The following is a 25,903-nucleotide window of genomic DNA, read 5'->3' on the forward strand; positions in this document are numbered from 1 at the left end:
CTGTTTAGTGGTACCTGTAGTATCAGCTAAATGTAACGCCTCCTTCATTGCCAAAATCATATAACGTGTGGCCCTACTGGAAAATACGGTTGATTCGTCACCGTCACCACTGGAGTCATCGCCTGTGTCTGGGTCTGTGTCGACCGACTGAGGCAAAGGGCGTTTCACAGCCCCTGACGGTGTTTGAGTCGCCTGGACAGGCACTAATTGATTGTCCGGCCGTCTCATGTCGTCAAACGACTGCTTTAGCGTGTTGACACTATCCCGTAGTTCCATAAATAAAGGCATCCATTCTGGTGTCGACCCCCTAGGAGGTGACATCCCCATATTTGGCAATTGCTCCGCCTCCACACCAATATCGTCCTCATACATGTCGACACACACGTACCGACACACAGCAGACACACAGGGAATGCTCCTAATGAAGACAGGACCCACTAGCCCTTTGGGGAGACAGAGGGAGAGTTTGCCAGCACACACCAAAAGCGCTATATATATATCAGGGATAGCCTTATAATAAGTGCTCCCCTATAGCTGCTTTGTTATATAAAAATATCGCCATAAATTTGCCCCCCCCTCTCTGTTTTACCCTGTTTCTGTAGTGCAGTGCAGGGGAGAGACCTGGGAGCCGTCCTGACCAGCGGAGCTGTGAGAGGAAATGGCGCCGTGTGCTGAGGAGATAGGCCCCGCCCCTTTTCCGGCGGGCTCGTCTCCCGCTATTTTGAGAAATCAGGCAGGGGTTAAATATCTCCATATAGCCTCTAGGGCTATATGTGAGGTATTTTTAGCCTTTATAGGTACTCATTTGCCTCCCAGGGCGCCCCCCTCCCAGCGCCCTGCACCCTCAGTGACTGCCGTGTGAAGTGTGCTGAGAGGAAAATGGCGCACAGCTGCAGTGCTGTGCGCTACCTTTAGAAGACTGCAGGAGTCTTCAGCCGCCGATTCTGGACCTCTTCTGTCTTCAGCATCTGCAAGGGGGCCGGCGGCGCGGCTCCGGTGACCATCCAGGCTGTACCTGTGATCGTCCCTCTGGAGCTTGATGTCCAGTAGCCAAGAAGCCAATCCATCCTGCACGCAGGTGAGTTGACTCCTTCTCCCCTCAGTCCCTCGCTGCAGTGATCCTGTTGCCAGCAGGAATCACTGTAACATAAAAAACCTAGCTAAACTTTCTCTAAGCAGCTCTTTAGGAGAGCCACCTAGATTGCACCCTTCTCGGCCGGGCACAAAAATCTAACTGCAGTCTGGAGGAGGGTCATAGGGGGAGGAGCCAGTGCACACCACCTGATCGGAAAAGCTTTACTTTTTGTGCCCTGTCTCCTGCGGAGCCGCTATTCCCCATGGTCCTTTCAGGAACCCCAGCATCCACTAGGACGATAGAGAAAAAAAAAGGTTGGATTTCCCAGCTGTTGCTGTGGTCCCCAGGTCCGATGGACCGACCCCCAAATAACTCCTTCCCTTTATACAGCAATACTTCCATCTGCCGTATGGGATCTGTATCACCTGACCACTGTCGTGTCCCTGACATCTTCTGGGAGATATGGACAACGCACTTATCTTGATGCCAGAGAGCAAATATCCCTCTGTGCATCTCACATACATATATATAGAATGCATCCTATTAAATGCTCTACATGAATAAAATATTTTCAGTCAGGGAATCCGACCAAGCCAACCCAGCACTGCATCTCCAGGCTGATGGCGATCGCTGGTCGCAGTATAACCACCGTATGTGTGTATATACTTTTTAGGATATTTTTCCAGCTTCCTATCAGCTGGCTCCTTGAGGGCGGCCGTATCTGGAGACGGTAACGCCACTTGATAAGCGTGTGAGCGCCTTATCACCCTAAGGGGTGTTTCCCAACGTACCCTAATTTCTGGCGGGAAAGGGTATAACGCCAATATTTGCTATCGGGGTAACCCTACGCATCATCACACACTTCATTTTATTTTATCTGATTCAGGAAAAACTACAGGTAGTTTTTTCACTCCCACATAATACCCTTTCTTGTGGTACTTGTAGTATCAGAAACACGTAACACCTCCTTCATTGCCCTTAACGTGTGGCCCTAATGAGAAATACGTTTGTTTATTCACCGTCGACACTGTATTCAGTGTCCGTGTCTGTGTCTGTGTCGACCGACTGAGGTAAATGGGCGTTTTTAAAACCCCTGACGGTGTTTCTGAGACGCCTGGACCGGTCCTAATAGATTGTCGGCCGTCTCATGTCGTCAACCGACCTTGCAGCGTGTTGACATTCTCACGTAATTCTCTAAATAAGCCATCCATTCCGGTGTCGACTCCCTAGAGAGTGACATCACCATTACAGGCAATTTCTCCGCCTCCTCACCAACATCGTCCTCATACATGTCGACACACACGTACCGACACACAGCACACACACCGGGAATGCTCTGACAGAGGACAGGACCCACTAGCCCTTTGGGGAGACAGAGGGAGAGTCTGCCAGCACACACCAAAAACGCTATAATTATATAGGGACAACCTTATATAAGTGTTTCTCCCTTATAGCATCTTTTATATATATACAATATCGCCAAAATCAGTGCCCCCCCTCTCTGTTTTAACCCTGTTTCTGTAGTGCAGTGCAGGGGAGAGCCTGGGAGCCTTCTCTCCAGCTTTTCTGTGAGAGAAAATGGCGCTGTGTGCTGAGGAGATAGGCCCCGCCCCTTTTTCGGCGGGCTCGTCTCCCGCTATTTTTGAAGTTAGGCAGGGGTTAAATATCTCCATATAGCCTCTGTGGGCTATATGTGAGGTATTTTTTGCCTCTAATAAGGTTTTTATTTGCCTCTCAGAGCGCCCCCCCCAGCGCTCTGCACCCTCAGTGACTGTTGTGTGAAGTGTGCTGAGAGGAAAATGGCGCACAGCTGCAGTGCTGTGCGCTACCTTTAGAAGACTGCAGGAGTCTTCAGCCGCCGATTCTGGACCTCTTCTGTCTTCAGCATCTGCAAGGGGGCCGGCGGCGCGGCTCCGGTGACCATCCAGGCTGTACCTGTGATCGTCCCTCTGGAGCTTGATGTCCAGTAGCCAAGAAGCCAATCCATCCTGCACGCAGGTGAGTTGACTCCTTCTCCCCTCAGTCCCTCGCTGCAGTGATCCTGTTGCCAGCAGGAATCACTGTAACATAAAAAACCTAGCTAAACTTTCTCTAAGCAGCTCTTTAGGAGAGCCACCTAGATTGCACCCTTCTCGGCCGGGCACAAAAATCTAACTGGAGTCTGGAGGAGGGTCATAGGGGGAGGAGCCAGTGCACACCACCTGATCTGGTAAAAGCTTTACTTTTTTGTGCCCTGTCTCCTGCGGAGCCGCTATTCCCCATGGTCCTTTCAGGAACCCCAGCATCCACTTAGGACGATAGAGAAACAGGAGCGTGCTGCAGCTGCGTTGAGGGCTGAGCAGATGGCTCCGCCGCACAATCCTCACATAACAGGGAATTCTCTGACTGTCCTAAGTGAACTTCGCAGAACATTTCCGACATGTGAAAACCAGTTGTGCTGTCCTGGAACCCTTTTCCAGCACCTTTCACATAGACCCCCATGTGATAGTTAAACTAAAAGAAAAAGGGGGGTCAAAGAAGGGTAATCCCTGCACTATAACTTGCCGTGGCAGGCACGTTTCACTGTCTGATGCCACACACATTCCCCAAAAAACAAATAGTATTAGTACCATCAATAGACTCTGGTCTTAGTGAAACAGAGGAACAATAAAGGGAGGACAGTACCCGCCCTGTATGTAGTGTATTGCTAAATTAGTAAAACAGGTGCAATACCGGTCTTTTTTTTTTTTAAGCTCCGCTGGTTGAATAAAATGGCGACCAGCTGCCGGGGAAAAATTCTATGTGGCAAGGTAAAGATATGTGGGACCTGAACCCAGGTCTGTACCTGGATGTCCCTGTTATTAGAAAAAATTGCGGAGCTGTAACCACTATACTCTATGTATTGTGCAGAGCCACAGTGGCGTTATATACTTGAACCAGGGGCCTGTTGTATTAACAGCACTAGTGCCGAAGTCGGGTTTAAGCCCCCCCCCCCCCCCCCCCGCCATGGCGCCTATTTTAAAAACTAAAGGCGCTAGCGGTACGGTTAACAGAGACAAACGAAAAGCCCTGGCTTCTGCTAACAGGAGCCAGGGTAACACTCACCGCTGCTGTGCTGGCCAGGCGACTGAGGAGATGACCCCGAATCTCGCCGCAAGCGGCGGAGTCAGGGCTGCAGGGGGGTTCAGACTGGAGACACTTCTGTCCACTAGTACAGGCCTGTCACAAGGTCCCCTTCAGCCTCCAATGCAGTGTGGAAATGGCCGTCAGCGTGCGCAGACACGCCGGGGCAGCTGGGAGCTGAGGCCCATGTTGGGATTAAGCTCCGCCCCCCCTCGTTATGGCGCCTAATTTAAAATGGAGAAGCGTCAGAGCAATCGTAGCGGGGGGAGCCTGCATCCACCGCCGGCAATGCGAGCCACGGCCGGGGGGGAGGGGGTATACTTACCGCTGCTGGCTCTTCTGCTGATGGAGTGGCCCTGACACGCGCCGCACGCAGCGGTGTCCGGCCATCTCCAGAGAGCCAGTGTCTCCTTAAGCCGGGGATCCATCCCAAGCCGCACGCAGCTGCGATGGGACCCCGCCGGCAGCTCCCACGGTGCAGACTGGCAGAGGCAGATCTGCCAGTCTGTGAGTGTAAAGAAAGAATAATTAAAATAATAAAATAAAATAAAAAATCTTCAGAAGTCCAAAGAGTGAACCAGCTCCCTTGGGCACAAATTAAAGACTGGTTTGGAGAGGGGACATAGTAGGGAAGGAGCTAGTCACATGGTTATAAATTTAAAGTGCCAGCTCCCAGTTACTGCCTACTATATCCCCATTGTATCTGCACTCCAGTGGCCCCTAGTGGATGAAGGAGAAAATGCATTTATTCCATTTTGGAATAAGGCTGTAACATAACAAAACGTGGAAAAAGTGAAGCGCTGTGAATACTTTCTAGATGCACTGTAGATGCCTTTAGTCTCTTTATTCTAAAATGAGGAACATTTTATAAAGCTCACAATAAAAATACACGAAATTAAACAAATACATTTTTATGTAATATTTATTATTTATTATTATTATTATTATTAATAAAGAGTTAATTTTGGTCATTTTGTAATTCAAATGAACAGTGCAAGGACTTGACATGTACAGTCTCAGAAATACAAATAAATAGAAGACAAACAAAAATCTAAAGCTAAACAGAGAAACTATGTAACAGGAAACATACAAAATCCCAACTAGATGCGCTAATAATCACCTTTTCTTCAACCTCATAATATAGAAAAAGTAGGCAACCAGGTGGCAACGCTTGCTGGGATTTGTAGTTCAGTAATAGTTATGGAACCATAGGATGTCCTAACTGTTTTAGATACATATAACAAACCTTTAGAATAACATGTGTAAAACGGGCGTGATATTAGCAGTTATGCTTTCCAGCTCTAGCGATATCCACTGACATTCTTAATTACGCTGCGTATGTTTGGAATGGTACTTGTTCCTTATATGTTTGTTTTACAAAACCCTTCAATATGGTTATTTCTGATGTGTTACAAATATAAGTCAAAAACAATACTGAGCTTTTTTTTGGGCAGGTAATACAGATTCTTATCACAGCTTTTTTTCCCTCAGTGTTGCGGGTCCACTCCTTTTTAGACCTAAAACAACAGAAGCGCTCCTCCCCACAGTGTTCAAACAACATGGGGGGAATGAGCACGTAAAATAATAATAGTGCAGCGTTCTTTACACCAAAGGTATCGGCTTTAATATTACCTTTGGTGTAAAGAACGCTGCACTAAAAAGCTCAGTATTGTTTTTGACTTTTTTTATGTGTGTGGAATATTTTATTTTTTCACGGGGGTGAAATATGTACACATGTTTTAACAGCTAAGCGCAGGGTAAATCACTCACTGTTTTGCTTAAAATTGTATTTCTGGTACTTGATGAATACCATTTGAGTTGATACCCAGCTGCTCTGGATGTTATTAACAGCGCACATTGGTGGCTAATATTTCTTTAAATTGTGTTACAAATATAGACTTTCAAGTCATGTTTTTTTTAGGGTTATTCAGACTTGCTACCTATCCGTTGTCGCTTAACTTCACTAACAGCCTTGCAAGCAGTCAGGAACCACTTGGCGATAACTCTTGCTTGGCTCATTTGCTAATACCAGTTATACACAGACTAACGCGTCATCATGGATATGGTTATTGGCTGGTTCTCTTGGCATCACTGGGGTCTGTTGGGAGAGATCAGAAGACGACACGCAGGCCGATACTGCCCAACATCTAACAGCTTTTACCAACATGCCGGATTATTATCCAATCATTTCCAATCTGTTATCCAGCACTGCACTCATTTTGAGGCTACACATACTACAATATCTGCCCAATTGCCTGCAATCAATGTTGATATCGCAGTGTGTGCGCCCTAGTTTTACTCTAACAATGCTATGATCTAACTAGTGATAATGCAGCAACCTATTGTCTGCAGCTCAGTAAAAAGGGAAAAGCCACTGAGACAGATTGCTACTATGTACAAAGAAAGCAACTGCAGGTATATTTTTAAAAACAATAGATTTAGATTTGATTGCATTTTTAGCGACACAAAATAGATTATTGGTTACCCAGTGATCTTGACATTGGCAATGGTAACGGGGGCGAAGTAGAGTCAATAAAGAACTGACCCCAGTACGTTCACTGGTAATGGACACACTAAAAGACAGCATACATTTATTAAATAAAAAAAAAATCAGTGCAAGTGGATAGGGGGTCATTGGAAGTGATGGTTTCAATTTGCATACCAACATACATGCTTCTACTAGGGTCACATATACAAAAAAAAAATTACTTAGTAAAAGCATGAATTTTTGTTTTTGTTTTGCAGTAATGGGTAAATGAGCCAAAAATTGGCATCTGCTTTTGTAGTGGGAAGTGCTCCTGCAATCACCAGGAATGCATTAAGCAGGAAGCATAAGACATGTAGTAGGAGATATTTCTACAGGAATTCCCAAAATATGTGCTAAAATTCTCCGAGTTGCCCCTCCATGGTCCGGACAAGCACATACAGCTCTGCCAATCCCACTAACGATGCCACAATGACAGAGGATAGCACCCGCTGGAAGAAAAAGAAAACCATCATATAACTCATTATCATTCACTAAACTGCCTCAGTTTTTAAAACAATTACTACCTGTAATTAAGCAATTTATACAGTTGCACTGAATTAAGTGTGCAGAGTGTGGAATTAAAATGTAGAGCACCCCGGATCTGCAAGATAACCAAATACGGCAGATGGCGGCACTTTGGGCAGACCTGGGGGATATATATCAAACCTCGGAGAGATAACGTACCAATCAATCAACTTCTGTCATTTTTCAAACACAGCTAGTAAAATGACAGAAGCGGATTGGAAGGTACTTTATCTCTCTCCCCCCAAGGTTTGCTATATCTCCCCGCTTAGTACCAGACATAGTTTAGCTTTGTATGCTTGGCAACTACCATAGCTTGGGGCACACTGCAGCGTCTAGTACAGGGGTGGGGAACCTCCAGCCCGCGGGCCTTATACGGCCCGGAGAAGCATTTTGTCTGGCCCGGGACACTGACAAGGCAGCTGCAGAGTGTAGAGCCGTCCTCCGCGCACGGCATCATGGGAGATGAAGTTTTTTCACACTGTGCACAGTATACAGAGTACAGTGTAAGAAAACTACATCTCCAATGATGCAGTGCGTGGGAGATGGCTGCGGGCGGTGATGTAAGGCAGCTTTGAAGAGAGCTCTCAACGGAGGTCAGCTCTGCTGGCTGTGGGCAGGAGGAATGGCTGTGGCTGTGCTGCAGTGCAGAGTGGACCCAGGACCCGGACCAGTAGTGTACAGGGTTGGGGGAATGGCTGTGCTGCGGTGCAGAGTAAACCCAGGACCTGGAACTGTGGTGTGCAGGAGTCTGGATGGGACCTGTCCTGCAGCGGTGGTGGTGAGTGCCCTGCTGGCACTATACTGAGGCATTATGTTTGTCTGTCATTACTGGGGGTAGTATGTGTGAGCAGCTATTATTGTGGCCATTATGTGTAAGGGCACTACCACTTCCGCTTTCCTAGGAGAGCGCGTGCATTGGGGGGGGTGTTGGCCCACGAATGATTTTGAACAAAACCAAATGGCCAGCGAATGATTGAGCGAATCCAAACGGCCGGCCCTTGGCAGGAAAAAGGTTCCCCACCCCTGGTCTAGAATCTATATTTTGTTTGACATTTCCTCATAATGTATGTGGGTTGCTATATTTAGAACTAGAAGCTGCTGCATAAGTATACAGATGTACCATGCATCCAACTGGCTTATAAATGTGGGCACATTTGCTACCAACGTGTATCCCATGCAATGTGTTTTTTTCTGTGTACTCTGTTAACTTTAAGCACTAAACCACTAATGAAGCTTACCTGCAATACCATGACTGACCACACGGCTTGCTGCTGAACGGATGTAAAACTATGAAGTTGCTATAGGAAGCACAATTTAGTTTGACAAATGATGCTGTCTATAATAAATAAATTTTAAACAATTTAATCTATAAATAAATGAATCAACAGCAACTGTGGAGACCCCCTGCTTTAGTGAAACCTGCTCAGCTTGGTTATTGCAAAACTGGTACCTCTAGTCTAAAGCAATAGCAGCTGACATTTCCTCAGTGCTCAGGACTCTGTGTGGACAGGATGATTTGGAGACATATGACCCATGTTGGCAATAAGCCCCACTCACCGCAGTTGCCTCTGTGAAGACATACTGGCTTCCAATATAAGTGCACGCAAATGCAGCTGCAACTGTGACAAAGAAGTTGAAGACTGTAATGATGATCGTTTTTAATGGTCTTACTGCAGACACAAGAGAAGATAGGCAGATATTAAAAATGCATCTCTGTCCCAGATCATGAGTTTTACTTACATTTTGTATTCAAGTAACTATCTTAACGTCATGAAAAACTGGTGAATACAGTGATCAGATACTATATATTATAATATCTAGTTTATGTCGTGTTTAATGCAATACAGTGCAAGTTTATATTTGTGCCTATGTTCCACTATGGTAAAGATGCCCACTGCATTTCAATTTCTTTTTCTCTATAATCATGTGAGAAAGTAAACTGTATTTCAAATCTGTGTTTTATAGCTATCAGGACATTATTAACTATATATATATATATATATATATATATATATATATATATATATATCCAGTCAAAAAGTAGGAGCACTCACCAGTCTTCTTATAATTCTCATTATAAGAAGACACATACATATATACACACACATACATATATACACACACATACATATATACACACACATACATATATACACACACACACACACACACACACACACACACACACACACAGTCAGGGGTGCACTCACCAGTCTTCTAAAAAAAAATTATATTCACTTCATAGTGTTAAAATGACATAGGGGTATATTCAATTAGGGTCGAAAACTGCCGTCTGTCGAAAAGACGGTAGTTTTCGACTTTTTAAGGTCGAATCGTTATTCAACCTATTCAATCCCTGCAGTTTGTATTCGACAAGTCGTGGAATTTGACTTGTCGAATAGTACGTGAATCGGCGGTATAGCTACCGCTTCACGTACTTTTGAGTGAAACGGGGCCAAATTCGACAGGTTTTGCCCCGGTTTCCGACCATCTCAGTCCGACATAAAACAATGCCGGACTGAGGTGTGGGACCCAGAGGAGCAGAGAGGGGGGGGGAGCTGCGGGGAGACAGGGGACAGCAGTGCTACAGCACAGCGCTGCAACAGGATGTCTCACAGCCGCGCCACTCACGGCAGCGTCCACCCGGCTCCAGCAAGTGACGTCACGCTTGCTGGAGCCGGGTAGACACTGCCGTGAGGTCTGGCGGTTGTGAGACATCCTTCTGCAGCGCTGCTGTAGCACTGATCTCCTCCGTCTGCCCATGGCTGTCCTCGCTGATCTCCCCCCTCTCCGGTCCCTCATCTCAATTCGACCTTTTTAAAGTCGAATTGAGATGGGGGCGTGGCCACAGCGGCAAGCGGGTAGGAAGCAGGATACAGGAGCTCTCCGGATTATTAATCCTGATTAACTCCCTGGGCTCCCCTAAACCTGCTTTCCGGCTCCTAACTATCACAGTCTCTCTGGGGAGGCGGCGGGCATTGCTGTGAGACTTCTGCCCGCGTCTCCGGCCGGCGCCGGCTGCGGTTCTCGGGCCTAGGCCGCCAGCACATTCCCGGCCTCGATTTGCGGGACGCTGCCGCGGACCCGCGGTGAAGATTGCCACTGCCGGCGGCGTGGGGTGAGCGGCGCCTTCCCCTTACGCCACCTGGATCCCATACCTGGCTGCTCCTGTCCCCTGGAGCCCGAGATCCGTGGGCCTGAGTGTGGGAGGTGAGGCAGTGGGCCCGGCGGCCATTTTGAAAGTTCCATTAACCCTTCTGCAGTGCACTGTTCTGGGACTTTACAGGAGCTGCAGGGCTGGATAAAGTGACCCAGGACATGCTGCCATGTTTCTCCTTTATTGCCCAGCTTACATTATATTATAACACCTCCTCTTGGGTCCCCCTGGCCCTCATCCCCCCTCTGTTTCACTACAAGACGCCTGGGGCCTTGGTGCATTGCTGACACTGCAATTACTGTCCTTTGCTGCACCTCCTGACACTGAATACCTGGGCTTTGAGTGCTGCTTGAACATTGATATTATGGTGAGGGGTGGTCAAAGCGTGGCGGCGGCTAAATTGGAGAGGTTCGCCCGTCAGCCTCCCACCCAGCCGACGCAATCCTCTCCTAAAACCTAACCATCTACCCGACCCGTTCCCCCGGCTGGGGCCGATACGGGTGCGGACATGCAGCCATCTGCTCCTTCCATTCAACAAGTCTTGGAGGCCATAGCGGCCAGCGAACAACGCCTGTCGGACAAAATGGAGAAGGTGCAGTGCGATTTATCACTGTTACGCCAGGATGTCCAGCGCATCCGAGAGAGAGTGGGAGAAACCGAGACGCGGGTCTCCACCCTAGAGGACCTCACTGGCCCCTTGCAGCGGTCTGTGTCGGCTGTCTCCCAGCAAGTTTCGGCTATGCAAACTAAACTCCTGGATATGGAGGGACGCCTTCGAAGAAACAACGTGAGATTCGTGGGCCTGCCTGAAAAGGAGGAGGGGGCACATCCCGAGGATTTCCTGGCTAAAAGAGGCGTATGGCGCTGAATCCTTTACGCCTCAATTTGCGGTGGAGTGGGCGCACCGAGTGCCATTACGGCCTCTGCCTCCGGGTGCACCTCGGCGAACATTTATAGCTAAGTTTCTGCACTACAAAAACCGGGACTCCGTCCTGCGCCTGGGCCGCGTGAAGGGCCCCCTGCTTCGAAATGGTGTTCGGGTGTCGGCATTTCCAGATTTTGAGGCGGATGTCCAGAAGGATCGGGCCCAGTTTCTGCCCATCAAGCGGCGTCTTCGGGACTTGAATCTTCCCTATTCGATGCTGTTTCGCTTTAGGCTGCGTGTGGTGGCGGACGGGGAAACTAAGTTCTTCAGTTCTCCGAGGGAGGCGGCGGCCTGGCTGGACAGATATGCTCCGGGTGCCCGCCAGATGGCTCCGGACTGACATCCAGTGTCCGTTCTATATGGGCCTACAATATGCAAGTATAAGTCCTTGGAGCTTCCTTCTGTACTAGTTGTTCTGGACTTTGCTGGGTAGTGACTTTTACGCATTGGGTTTTGCATTGGGTTTTTTTTGGTTTGAATTTGTATGATACGTATAGCACTGCCGTAGGCTTTCGGATCACCAAGGTTAGAGCTCTGTTAGGGTTATGTGTACGCCACAGTTCGGGGAGGTATACGGGGAGGGGGGATGTTGTTGGGATGATGTTTGCTTTTCTGTTATTTTCCGATTTCTTTTTTTTTTCAGTTTTTTGTTTTTCATGTGACCATTTATCAAATTGCGAGGTGATGTGCTATTTAGAGGGGTTTGGCTCGGGGCCCGGGGCCTGCGGGCGATATGGTTCCAGGGATGGTACCGTGTACGGGCAGATAGAGACTTGGATAATGGTGATGGGGGGGCTCCCTTCTCACCTTGTAGGGTCTTTGCACGCTGTGTCCCAGATGGTACAAAGGATGACACGTCTGCCTTAAAGATTCTGGCATGGAATGTCCGGGGCATTAATAATAAAGTAAAGCGATCCTTAGTATTTCAAATGATTAAGAAATATCGCCCGGATATTATCTGTCTGAGTGAAACTCATCTGGAGGGAAATAGACTATTGTCGCTCCGCAGGCCCTGGGTAGGCTGGGCGTATCATTCCTCTCACTCCTCCTCTTCTAGGGGGGTGTCAGTCATGATAAAGAGAACTGTACAGTTTGAATTAATTACAGTAAACACGGATCCATATGGTAGGTTTGTGTTTCTGGAATGCAAGCTGAACTCCCGTAATTTCTTTATTTTGTCTGTTTATGTTCCTCCCCCATTCTCGTATGATGTCCTGCAGAAGGCGGCCTCATTTATTGCTGCCTCTCCACATACTCCTGTTATTTGTGTAGGGGATTTTAACAACGTGCTGGATGCCTCTCTGGATGGAGGTCTTCTCGGGATTCGGGGGCGGGGGGTGGCCAATCTATATCTCAATCTAAGTTTGCGGATTTTATAGATAGCATGCAGTGGGTGGATGTCTGGAGGGCTCGCTACCCTACTCATGTTTCTCCGGTACGCATGGCTCCTTCTCCAGGATCGACCTGGCCCTGGTCTCGCCCATGCTCCTACCTAGTATAACTGATGTTCATTATGAGGCACGGGGGGTGTCCGACCATTCGCCCCTGCTACTGTCCCTCGATGTGGAGTGCCGGAGGGGACAGTCTTATTGGAAGTTACACCCGTCCTGGCTGATTCAGCTGGGAGAGTGCCCGGATTTACCGCCTAGGTGGGAGGGTTTCTTTGCGGATAATGTGGGCTCGGCCCCGACACCGGTTATATGGGATGCATTTAAAGCTTATTTACGTGGTACGCTGATTGGCAAAATAGCTGCCCGCAAGATAGAGTACAGAGCGATGGAGAGACGGCTTGAGTCTGAATATAGGGATCTAGAGACCCGCTACTTGGCTCGGGGAACCTCTGCGCTAAAGGCAAGTTGGATACTAGCTCAGGAGGCCTGGCTAGCTCACCTCTCAGATAGAAATGCGCGCTCCCTTTTGTTCAGGGCCACCAATATATATATGCATGCGGACAGGCCAGGTAGCTTATTGGCCCATTTGGTGCACTATGACCGTCTTGGGTCCACGATAGTGCAGATGTCTGACCCTGATGGCTCCATAGTAGATAATACCCCCGACATAGCGCAGATGTTTTGTTTTCATACTTTAAAGAGGTCTATGACTCTAAGTCGACATGCTCTATGGAGGACCTAGACCTGTACCTGTCCAATATACCCCTTTCCAAGCTTTCCCCCGAGGCCAGGGATATTCTAGAAACGCCCTTAACTTTGGAGGAGGTGACCGCAGCGGTGGGTATGTCTCCCAGTGGCAAGTCTCCGGGAAGCGATGGCATCCCCACCGAGCTGTATAAACAATACATACAGATGTATACAGACATATTTGCCACTAATCAACTTCCTCCCTCAATGTCCGAGGCCGTAATTGTAGTACTGCCAAAACCCGGTAAGGACCCCAAACTAGTAGAGTCCTATAGGCCGATCTCCCTTATCCCTACCGATGCCAAGATCCTGGCAAAAATCCTTGCGGTCCGGCTCAACTCGGTCATTACATCTATAATACACCAGGATCAATCTGGCTTCATGCTGGGGAAATCCACGTCCATTAATTTGCGCAGGCTATACACTATTTTGCAGGCTCCTCATGACTTCCCCTCGGACGCGGTTGTGGTTTCCTTAGATGCGGCTAAGGCATTCGACAGTGTTGAATGCCCATATCTGTGGGGGGTCATGACATGTATGGGCTTCGGCCCTAATTTTATACGATGGATCAAATTGCTATATCAAAGTCCACGCGCCAGGATCTAGGTTAATGGCTATGTCTCATCCTCCTTTACTCTGACTCGGGGCACCAGACAGGGATGCCCCCTCTCCCCAGCCTAAATTTGCCATGGCCATCGAACCCTTGGCCTGTTTGGTCAGATCGCATCCGGACATTGGGGAAGTCAACACGGGCCCATGTACTGACAAAATAGCCCTTTATGCAGACGACCTATTACTCTTTTACACAACTACAGTGTGGATAATATGCCTGTAGTGTTGCAGGTCATAGAGACCTTTAGCGGCTTCTCTGGTCTCCGCATCAACTGGTCCAAATCATTTATAATGCCCATTCTGGGCTCTCCTCCCCGGGTCCCAAAGATTTCCCTACCGCTGAGCTGGACAAGCCAGTTTAAATATCTTGGGATCCAGGTTACTAATGACCCCTCGGATTTTATACCCTTGAACCTTGACCCACTTGTACAGCTGATTATACGCAAGTCGAGGGCTTGGTGTAAACTCCCGCTGACAATGACAGGTAGGGTTAGCCTTATTTAGATGATAGTTTTGCCCAAACTACTGTATGTTCTTTCGCAATCCCCTGTATACATATTCCCGGCCTTCTTTAAGAAATTAAACAGTATACTATCATCTCTGATATGGGCCAATAAAAGGCCTAAAATAAAGTTAAATACCCTCACTAGACAAAAAGTTGACGGCGGCTTGGCCTTGCCTCACTTCCAATTATACTACTATGCGGCCCAGCTGACACACATCGGTATTTGGTTGCGGGGAGGAGAGGGGGCCGGTCTGTGCTGGGCGTTTCTCCAATGTTACTACCCAGACCTTTCTCCGACACAGATTCTAGTGAAGGGGAGCGCCTCTCGGCTGTCCCCTCCTATTGTTTTTCAAGCCATGAAGATCTGGATGGCTTTGATACGTTTGCTTGGGTATGATAGTATGGACCCGGATACTCCCCTCTGGCACTCCGCATCACTCCATGAACTGGGGTCTTTGGAGGGGGGGGGGGGGGCGTACTCAGTAACTTCCATATTCCAGTTGTACAACAATGGTTCAATGAAGTCCTTTCAGCAACTAAAGGAGGAGTTTGGTCTCCCAAACTCTTACTTTTATAGATTTTTACAGCTCAGGCACGCTTTACAATCACAATTCGGGGACTCCCCCCCGGTGCTTCTCCCCTTCCCTATAAAGACCTTTCTATGCTCATTGGGTCAGGTCAAGGTGATCTCCTTCACCTACTCGTACCTTCTAAAAACTATTCACGCTGACCCGCTCTCGAACCTTCGGGAGCGCTGGGAGCGTGACGTGGGCCCCATGGATGCGGAGGACTGGGAGGTGGCGCTGGGGAACTCGAGCAAAGTCACCAAATCATTACGGTTCCAACAAATCCAACTCTTTATGTTGCATAGATCATATATGACTCCGGACAGGGTGACCAGATTTGGGGCCGGTGGCGCCGCCACCTGTCCTAAGTGTGGGACCGCTGACGGATCATTCTGGCACCTGGTGTGGGAGTGTCCATCCTTGCAGGCGTTCTGGGCTGGGGTCGGGTCGATTCTGGAACACACGGGGATACCGAGAGGCATGCTGACTCCAGGATTTTGTATTCTGGGAGTAGGAGGAACTGACTCTGGGACTAAGTGGGAGGACTTGTATTGCCGCAGTATATGCGCCCTCGCCAAGGTGTGCATTGCGCGGACATGGATGGCCTCACACTCCCCCAAGACGTCTGCATTTAAAGCCCTTGTGAATGACAGTATTGAAGGATCGGTACATTTATATGAAAAATAATGCCCTTTCTAAACACGAGAAGGTATGGTCCATCTGGATCAACTCTACATACTCCTCCCCTGCCCTTAGAACTTAAAGATTTATAACTTAACTCGAATTGTCGTATACCTTTTACGGCGGCCCGGCCACTCTGGACCCGCGGGGACGAACCAGGCTCCTCTCCCGTATTCTACACTGTAGGGATAATGTATCTCATCTCACACAACGGTAGGAATTTAGGCTTGCTAGTGTTGTTTTGGTTCGTTTTATTTATGGGTTGTTTTTTTTCTCGGGCAGGCTTTATTAGGCCCAATAGTTGGGGGGGTTTACCGACGTGTTTCGGAGAGAAAACAAGAAATGTTAGTATGTGTTTTGACCTTGCTTGCAGACTTCAGAGAAACTGGTATCTGTGGGTGGACATTATGTGGATCTGCGACCACTTGTTGCACCACGCATATGCACATACTATTTGAGACGGATCTGTGCATGATTATATTGTATAATAACTTTTGAAGCTCTCAGTGTAAACTGAAATGTCTATAATAAGTTCATTCTTGTTGAATAAAAATACTCTATTCAAAAAAAAAAGTCGAATTGAGATGAGATTGAATTGGGGTTGTCGGATCCATTGCGACAAATGCATGTCGGAATGGATCCGACCCTAATTGAATATACCCCATAGAATCACATTGACGTTTTCTTGATGTCTTGACATGTGCTATTTACAAGCGCCTCATACTGTGACTGGCTATTGCTGATTAATTGGTGGGTGTCCCCTCGTGATTGTTAGTTATGTGCATATGTATTGATCTTGACAAAGGTCCAGGATTAGGACCGAAATGTCAATGTGATTCTGTCATTTTAACACTATGAAGTGAATACAATTATTGAGAAGACATGTGAGTGCACCCGACATTATATATTTTTGTATTTAGGAGGATATCTATATTACTCCATGGGAGGTCACACCAGCAAATTTTTTCTTAAGGTGAGCGTGGATCATTCTGGATGGATGGATGGATATATACGACATATTATATATATATATATATATATATATATATATATATATATATATATACACACACACACACACACACACACACACACACACACACACACACACACTAGTAATGTTCGGATCGGCACTCTCCTTCAATATTGCTCCGGTGCCCTCTGGAACATACATATCGTGATTACTTGGGATGTATATATATATATATATATATATACAAAAGAATGTCTCAGGGAGCTGTGTGATTATAATCCTTAGATGTATATTCTCTTCCAAGATTTTTTGACCACAGCATAAGTAAAACATGTTAAATTTATTCACATATTGCCATTGAACAGTACATTTGCAGTAAATAATGTGTACATGACAACATTTAAAATGCAGGCTTCAATTTTAGAACCAACATAAAATGACATCCAATGAAGACTTTCACTAATGTCTGATGTTCTCACATCTGAACCTCAACCCAACGCATTTCGTCCCAAAGGACTTCATCAGGGGTTCATATCTAAATGAGAATATTTTTCATTAAAAAAAATGTTAGACATTTATAAAAGCTGCCATAGTGGTCTTATTTTAGAATGGTAATTATATACATACCAATAAATATTGGAAGAGCTCTATGGGGCCAATAACCAATTTAACGGTAATGTTGTTCCCACAGGAATACCTGAAAGAACCATATCATGAATAATAAATTCATTATATTATTCTATATTGAAGGAGGAAGTAATTATCCAGTGAGTCAATTGCATTGTCCAATATTATAGGAGGGGGGTAAATATCCAGGACAAAATGGTAAATTCATTGGAATAACCCTGTTTACATATTTATACTATAACAGGGGATTTTTTTTTTCAACAGTTGAAATCCTATTTGAAGGATTCGTTGAGTGTCCTTCAAAAATTAAGCACTGTTACATGGACAGATGACATGCGATGGCTGACCATCGATGTACAATCCTTGTATTCCACTATTCCACATAAAAAGGATTGGAAACCATCGAAAAAATCCTCTTAGAGGATTTGGAAACAACTAAGCCAAGTAGGGAATTTGTGCTGGACAGCATAAATTTCATTCTTGAACACAACGTTTTTGAATACAATCAGAAGTACTTTTTACAAGTACAAGGAACAGCCATGGGGCCGAAATTTGCCCGGCTTACGCCAATATCTATATGGGAGTTTGGGAGGAGTCCTATATATATATATCAAAGTACAAGGAAAACATATTATTCTATCAGAGATACATAGACGACCTCCTGTTCATTTGGCGTGGTGATCTCTCTAGTATAGATCAATTCCTCACTTTCATCAATGATAACGACATTAACCTTAAATTTACTCATCAAACTAGCACTACCAGCATTGAGTACTTAGATTTAGTACTGACTGGAAATCCGGGCAACGTGGTACAAACGAAGACTCACTTTAAGGAAGTAGATGCCAACAGCTTCATCCCCCAAACCAGTTGCCACCTACCGAGATGGAAAGAAGGGGTACCCTATGCACAACTTCTGCGAATAAGACGTAATTGCACCAACCTAGAAGACTACTGGAAGCAATCCTCTATTCTGATGGAAAGATTTTTGGAACGAGGTTATAGTAGAGAACTCATTGAAACAGCCAAGATTAAAGCCGCAAATAGAGAAAGGGAGACTATGCTGGCTTCAAAAACCAAGTCCATCAACAAAAATCAATCTTTTCGACCTTTTATCACTCAGTATAACTGTGAGAACTACAGCGTGAGAAAGATAATGGAAAAATACTGGGGATTACTGAAAAAAGATCCGATTTTAGGTCCTGAATTACCCAATAAACCTGATTTTGTATTCCGTAGAGCAAACAACTTGAAAAGTCTCATAGCGCCCAGTAGAGTGTGGGACAAAACCAAGACCATTCCCGATCAAGGTGGATTCACTCCATCTAAAGGGTGTTTTCCATGCTCAAAGTGTATATGTTGTAACTATATGGAAAAAAAGCCATTTAGCTGTGAAATACATACAGGAAAAACTTTTAAGCTTAATCACTTAGTAAACTGCAACACAGAGTATGTGATATATAGGATCACCTGCAGCTGCAGGTTATCTTATATAGGCAAAACAAAAAGACAAGTTAAAATTAGAATCCAAGAACACATGAGAAACATCAGAAATAGAGTGTTCACTCATAGTTTACCCAGACACTATAGGGACAAACATGGGTCAAAAATAGACAAGAACAATTTTTCCTTTACTGTTATAGAGCATATACAAGTAGATCCAAAGGGTGTAAATAGGGATCTCACATTATCCAAAAAAAGAAATCTTTTGGATATACACTTTAGACACTCAGACGCCTAATGGGCATAACGAAGGTTGTGACATCGTTTCTTTCTTATAGAATCTATTTAAGATTTTGATTGTATCAAACAACCTTTTATTGTAAGTGGATGGACATACATGTACGTACCCGGTCAACATTATGAATGATTTACCCTAGGATAGGAGGTCATCAATAGCATATATATTTGGGAAATAGTACTTAGGTTTATAAGGAGCACATAGGTAGTTAAAAGGGTAATTATCTTAATTATGTGATTAATCATATCATCGAATGTATAAGTTAATAAAAGTGAAACATGAAATGGATTTAAAACACACCAAATAAGACTCTTTATGTCACTAACTGATAAAAAATGGACCAAAGGTACAGTAGATTAGTAGAGTGACACATTCTAATTAGGAAATTATATAATTAAATTATATCAGGGATAGGCACTACAGCCATTTGAATAAATATAAATTATACCTTAACACTAAATGTTATAGGGTATAGGAAACAATTATTGTTCTAAAATATTTTTTATATTTATTATATAGTCACACAAAATGATACTTCTATATTAAATAGGTATAGGTAACAATTATTGTCCTAAAATAGTCACTTCTACATTAAATAGTCACCAAGTATAACTAACATGTTGAGCTTATCACCAAGTTTAACTAATATGTTGAGCTTGTCACTTAATTTTGATGGTTAATTAAACAACCCACCAGTAGTTGTAGAGAGCCTATTCAGGCCGTTACATTTGTCTGTCAGATTAGGAAGCACGGTGGTGGAACTTAATTCTGTTCCATGTATATAAAATTGATATATGATTGTTATTGTAGCCAATAGTTTCATCTTTAATAAATACGTAAATATTCATCACCCATGTTAACACAAAATAGTATAGGGATTATATAGGATTAGATTAGAATATAGTCACATTTCTTAGACACATATATATGTGGAGATTATTATAGAAGAAAGGTGTTTTAACCATTTGTCACAGAACACTGAGGGTTAAACAGCATCGTGACATTCGGCTGTATAGAGCCATGTTGGCCATTACATCATAGACCGGAAAGGACGTTCAGTGGAATACAAGCTGGGGCCGATGTGGAACGCATTGATGCGTCCACGGTGAGTGCGATAATGGCAAAGCCCACTGGTCCTTGTGATGCCACCGCTTGGTGGTATTTTTATCCACCTTGCGGCCGCGCCGGGCTTGCCGCCGTACCACTTTTACGGCTGTTTTGAACCTGGACCCGCCGCCGCATCACTTCCGTTTACGAAACCGGAAGTGAAGCTGGTGGAACGCATTAAGTTACCAATGCGCCCACGGCCCCGAATTAGCAATATTCATATAAATAAACTACACCACTGTAATAAATAGATTAAGAAATGTCAGTATGTAGATGCACAGAATAAGTTTATCACTGATTAAATAATAAGATTTTACTTACCGGTAAATCTATTTCTCGTAGTCCGTAGAGGATGCTGGGACTCTGTGAGGACCATGGGGAATAGACGGGCTCCGCAGGAGATAGGGCACTTTAAGAAAGCTTTGGATTCTGGGTGTGCACCGGCTCCTCCCTCTATGCCCCTCCTCCAGACCTCAGTTAGGGAAACTGTGCCCAGAGGAGATGGACAGTACGAGGAAGGATTTTTGTAAACCTAAGGGCGAGATACATACCAGCCACACCAATCACACCGTATAACTTGTGATAAACTACCCAGTTAACAGTATGAACAACAACATAGCCTCGGGTCAACCGATAAACTATAACATAACCCTTATGTAAGCAATACCGATAAACAAGTCTTGCAGAAGAAGTCCGCACATGGGACGGGCGCCCAGCATCCTCCACGGACTACGAGAAAAAGATTTACCGGTAAGTAAAATCTTATTTTCTCTAACGTCCTTGAGGATGCTGGGACTCCGTAAGGAACATGGGGATTATACCAAAGCTCCCAAATGGGCGGGAGAGTGCGGATGACTCTGCAGCACCGATTGAGCAAATAGGAGGTCCTCCTCAGCCAGGGTATCAAACTTATAGAACTTTGCAAAGGTGTTTGACCCCGACCAAGTAGCTGCTCGGCACAACTGTAATGCCGAGACCCATCGGGCAGCCGCCCAAGAAGAGCCCACCTTCCTAGTGGAATGGGCCTTAACCGATTTAGGCAATGGTAATCCTGCTGTAGAATGCGCCTGCTGAATCGTGTTACAGATCCAGCGAGTAATAGTCTGCTTTGAAGCAGGAGCGCCAACCTTGTTGGCCGCATACAGAACAAACAGAGCTTCAGTCTTCCCGATCCTAGCCGTTCTGGTCACATAAATCTTCAAAGCCCTGACCACATCCAGGGGCTCGGAATCCTCCAAGTCCCGTGTAGCCACAGGCACGACAATAGGTTGGTTCACATGAAAAGATGAGACCACTTTTGGCAGAAATTGAGGACGAGTCCTCAACTCTGCCCTATCCACGTGAAAAACCAAGTATGGGCTTTTATGTGATAAAGCCGCCAATTCTGAAACACGCCTTGCCGAAGCTAATGCCAACAACATGACCACTTTCCACGTGAGGTATTTCAACTCCACTGTTTTGAGTGGTTCAAACCAAGGTGACTTGAGGAAACGTAACACCACGTTAAGATCCCAAGGCGCCACCGGAGGTACAAAGGGAGGCTGAATATGCAGCACTCCCTTCACAAAAGTCTGTACTTCAGGAAGAGAGGCCAATTCTCTTTGAAAGAAAATGGATAAGGCCGAAATTTGGACCTTTATGGACCCTATTTTTAGGCCCAAATTCACTCCTGTTTGAAGGAAGTGAAGTAGACGGCCCAACTGGAACTCCTCCGTAGGAGCAGCTCTGGCCTCACACCAAGAAACATATTTTCGCCATATACGGTGATAATGTTTCAACGTCACGTCTTTCCTAGCCTTGATCAGGGTAGGAAAGACCTCCTCCAGAATCCCTTTTTCCGCTAGGATCCGGCGTTCAACCGCCATGCCGTCAAACGCAGCCGCGGTAAGTCTTGGAACAGACAGAGCCCCTGCCGCAGCAGGTCCTGCCTTAGAGGAAGAGGCCACGGATCCCCTGCGAGCAACTCTTGCAGCTCCGGATACCAAGTCCTCCGTGGCCAATCCGGAACAATGAGTATTGTTCTGACCCTGCTTCTTCGTATTATTCTCAACACCTTGGGTATGAGAGGAAGAGGAGGAAACACATAGACCGATCTGAACACCCAAGGTGTCACCAGAGCGTCTACCGCTACCGCCTGAGGGTCCCTTGACCTGGCGCAATACCGCTTTAGCTTTTTGTTGAGACGGGATGCCATCATGTCGATTTGAGGCAGTCCCCAACGATCCGTGATCTGTGCGAAGACTCCTTGATGAAGTCCCCACTCTCCCGGATGCAGGTCGTGCCTGCTGAGGAAGTCCGCTTCCCAGTTGTCCACCCCCGGGATGAACACCGCTGACAGCGCGCTTACATGGCCTTCCGCCCAGCGTAGAATCCTGGTCGCTTCTGCCATGGCCATTCTGCTCCTTGTTCCGCCTTGGTGGTTTATATGAGCCACTGCCGTGACATTGTCTGACTGAATCAGAACCGGTTTTCTCCGAAGCAATTCTTCCGCTTGACTCAGGGCGTTGTATATGGCCCTCAACTCCAGGACGTTGATGTGGAGACAAGACTCTAGGCTTGACCAGAGACCTTGGAAATTTCTTCCCAGTGTCACTGCTCCCCAGCCTCGGAGGCTTGCGTCCGTGGTCACCAGGACCCAGTCCTGAATGCCGAACCTGCGACCTTCTAGTAGGTGAGCACTGTTCAGCCACCACAGGAGAGATACCCTGGTCCTGGGAGACAGTGTGATCCTTTGATGCATTTGTAAATGGGACCCGGACCACTTGTCCAAGAGGTCCCATTGAAAAGTCCTCGCATGGAACCTGCCGAAAGGGATGGCCTCGTAGGAAGCCACCATCTTTCCCAGGACCCGCGTGCAATGATGCACTGAAACCTTTTTTGGTTTTAATAGGTTCCTGACCATGGCTATGAGTTCCTGAACCTTTTCGATCGGAAGAAAAACCTTTTTCTGGTCTGTGTCTAGAATCAGGCCCAAAAAGGTCAGACGCGTTGTAGGGACTAGCTGGGACTTCGGTATATTGAGAATCCAGCCGTGTATCTGCAACGTCTTCATGGACAGAGACACGCTGTCCAGCAACCTCTCCCGAGATCTCGCCTTTATGAGGAGATCGTCCAAGTATGGGATAATTGTGACCCCCTGCCTGCGCAGGAGCACCATCATTTCCGCCATTACCTTGGTGAAAATTCTCGGGGCCGTGGAAAGCCCAAACGGCAACGTCTGAAATTGGTAGTGACAGTCCTGCACTGCAAATCTCAGGAACGCCTGATGCGGGGGGAATATCGGAACATGAAGGTAAGCATCCTTTATGTCCAGGGACACCATCCAATCCCCCCCCTCCAGGCTGGCGATGACCGCCCTGAGTGAGTCCATTTTGAACTTGAACCTCTTCAAGTACAGGTTCAGAGATTTCAGGTTTAAAATGGGTCTGACCGAACCGTCCGGTTTCGGGACCACAAACAGGGTTGAGTAATATCCCTCTCCTTGCTGGAGATGAGGAACTGTGACAATCACCTGTTCAATATACAATTTTTGGATTGCTGCCAACACTAGCTCCCTCTCTGACGGGGAAGCCGGCAGAGCCGATTTGAAAAATCGGCGAGGAGGCAAGTCTTCGAATTCCAGCCTGTATCCCTGAGAAACAATCTCTAATGCCCAGGGATCCACCTGCGAGTGAACCCAGACGTGGCTGAAAAATCGAAGACGAGCCCCCACCAGATCTGCCTCCCCTCGGAAAGCCCCAGCGTCATGCGGTGGACTTTGCAGACGCAGGGGAGGACTTCTGCTCTTGGGAACTAGCTGTGTGCAGCTTTTTTCCCCTGCCTTTCCCTCTGGCAACAAAGGATGATCCACGTACCTTCTTGTTTTTATTGGAACGAAAGGAGTGCATTTGATAATGAGGTGCCTTTTTTGTATGTTGCGGGGGGACATAAGGTAAGAAATTTGACTTACCAGCCGTAGCGACAAGATCCGAGAGGCCGTCTCCAAACAACTCCACCCCTTTGTAAGGCAAGGACTCCATATGCCGCTTTGAATCGGCATCTCCCGTCCACTGTCGGGTCCACAAGAGCCGCCCAGCAGAAATATACATAGCATTTATTCTGGAGCTTAATAAACAAATGTCTCTCTGAGCATCCCTCATATACAAGGCAGCATCTCTGATATGCTCTATGGTCATCTGAATGGCGTCCCTATCTAAGGTGTCAATTTCCGTAGATAAGGAATCTGCCCAAGCTACAACCGCACTACAAACCCAGGCCGACGCCATAGCCGGTCGAGCAATAGTACCGGAATGATTGTAAATGTACTTTAAGGTAATTTCCTGCCTGCGATCAGCAGGTTCCTTGAGGGAAGCCGTATCCTGAGAAGGCAGTGCCACCTTTTTGGACAAACGTGTCAGCGCCTTGTCAACTTTTGGCGAAGATTCCCAGCGTATCCTATCAGTTTGTGGAAAAGGATACGCCATGAGAATCCTTTTGGGAACTTGTGGTCTCCTATCCGGAGATTCCCAAGCCTTTTCGCACAAGTCACTTAATTCACATGAGGATGGAAAAGTGACTCCAGGCTTTTTCCCTTTATACATGTGTACCCTCGTGTCAGGGACAGGGGGTTCCTCAGTAATATGCAAAACCTCTTTAATGGCAATAATCATGTAATTTTGCATCTTCATTGTCGACACTAGAGTCAGTATCCGTGTCGGTATCTGTCATCGATCTGGGATATGGTGCGGTTCTGAGACCCCGAAGGTCCTGGCGCCACAGGGACAGGCATGGTCTGGCTACCTGACTGATCCCTAGCTTCAGCCTTGTCTAACCTTTTATGCAATAGATTGACATTTGCATTTAAGACATTCAGCATATCCACCCATTCCGGTGTCGGCGTTGCCGACGGCGACATGACATTCAAGCACTCCCCCTCCACATTAAGCGAGCCTTCCTCGTCAAACATGTCGACACACGCGTACCGACACACTTCACACACACAGGGAAACTCTTTTCTGAAGACAGTATCCCCTTTAAGGCCCTTTGGAGAGACAGAGAGAGAGTATGCCAGCACACACCCCAGCGCTATACCCCTGGAAAAAAAAACACAGAATGCCCTTTTCCAGAAGCGCTGAGTAGTAATAAAACGCCAATTATGTGCCCCCCCCCTCTCCTTCAAACCCCCTTTCACCGTGTGTAAAGCAGGGGAGAGTCCGGGGAGCTTCCTCTCAGCGGTGCTGTGGAGAGAAAATGGCGCTGGTGAGTGCTGAGGGAGAAGCCCCGCCCCCTCGGCGGCGGGCTTCTGTTCCGCTCAAAGTTATTAAAAAATGGCGGGGGCTCTTTTATATACATGTACAGTGCCCACCTGTACATGTATATTGTCATTTGCCATGAGAGGTGTTATATTGCTGACCAGGGCGCCCCCCCTGCGCCCTGCACCCTTACAGTGACTGGAGTGTGTGAGGTGTATGGGAGCAATGACGCACAGCTGCAGTGCTGTGCGTTACCTCAGTGAAGCTCTGAAGGCTTCTGCCGCCTGAGACGTCTTCTGACTTCATTTCTTCTGGCTCTGTGAGGAGAACGGCGGTGCGGCTCTGGGAGTGAATGCCCAGGACGAACCTGTGTTCACCCCCTCTGGAGCTAATGGTGTCCAGTAGCCGAGG

General features: G+C 46.7%; 1 protein-coding gene across 1 annotated transcript in view; it reads right to left on the reverse strand.

Moving 5' to 3' along the window:
- Window positions 1-5,115: 5,115 nt before the first annotated feature.
- Window positions 5,116-25,903, reverse strand: part of TMEM199 (transmembrane protein 199) — an 85,074-nt gene continuing 64,286 nt past the window's right edge. Inside the window, exons 5-6 of the mRNA XM_063956143.1 lie at window positions 8,787-8,899; window positions 5,116-7,153 (exon numbers count right to left, since the gene is read on the reverse strand). Of these exons, the coding sequence (XP_063812213.1) occupies window positions 7,058-7,153; window positions 8,787-8,899 (209 nt within the window). The 3' untranslated portion in view covers window positions 5,116-7,057. The remainder of the gene's footprint in view (window positions 7,154-8,786; window positions 8,900-25,903) is intronic.

Source organism: Pseudophryne corroboree, chromosome 2, assembly GCF_028390025.1.
Source record: "Pseudophryne corroboree isolate aPseCor3 chromosome 2, aPseCor3.hap2, whole genome shotgun sequence".
Classification (NCBI taxonomy): domain Eukaryota; kingdom Metazoa; phylum Chordata; class Amphibia; order Anura; family Myobatrachidae; genus Pseudophryne; species Pseudophryne corroboree.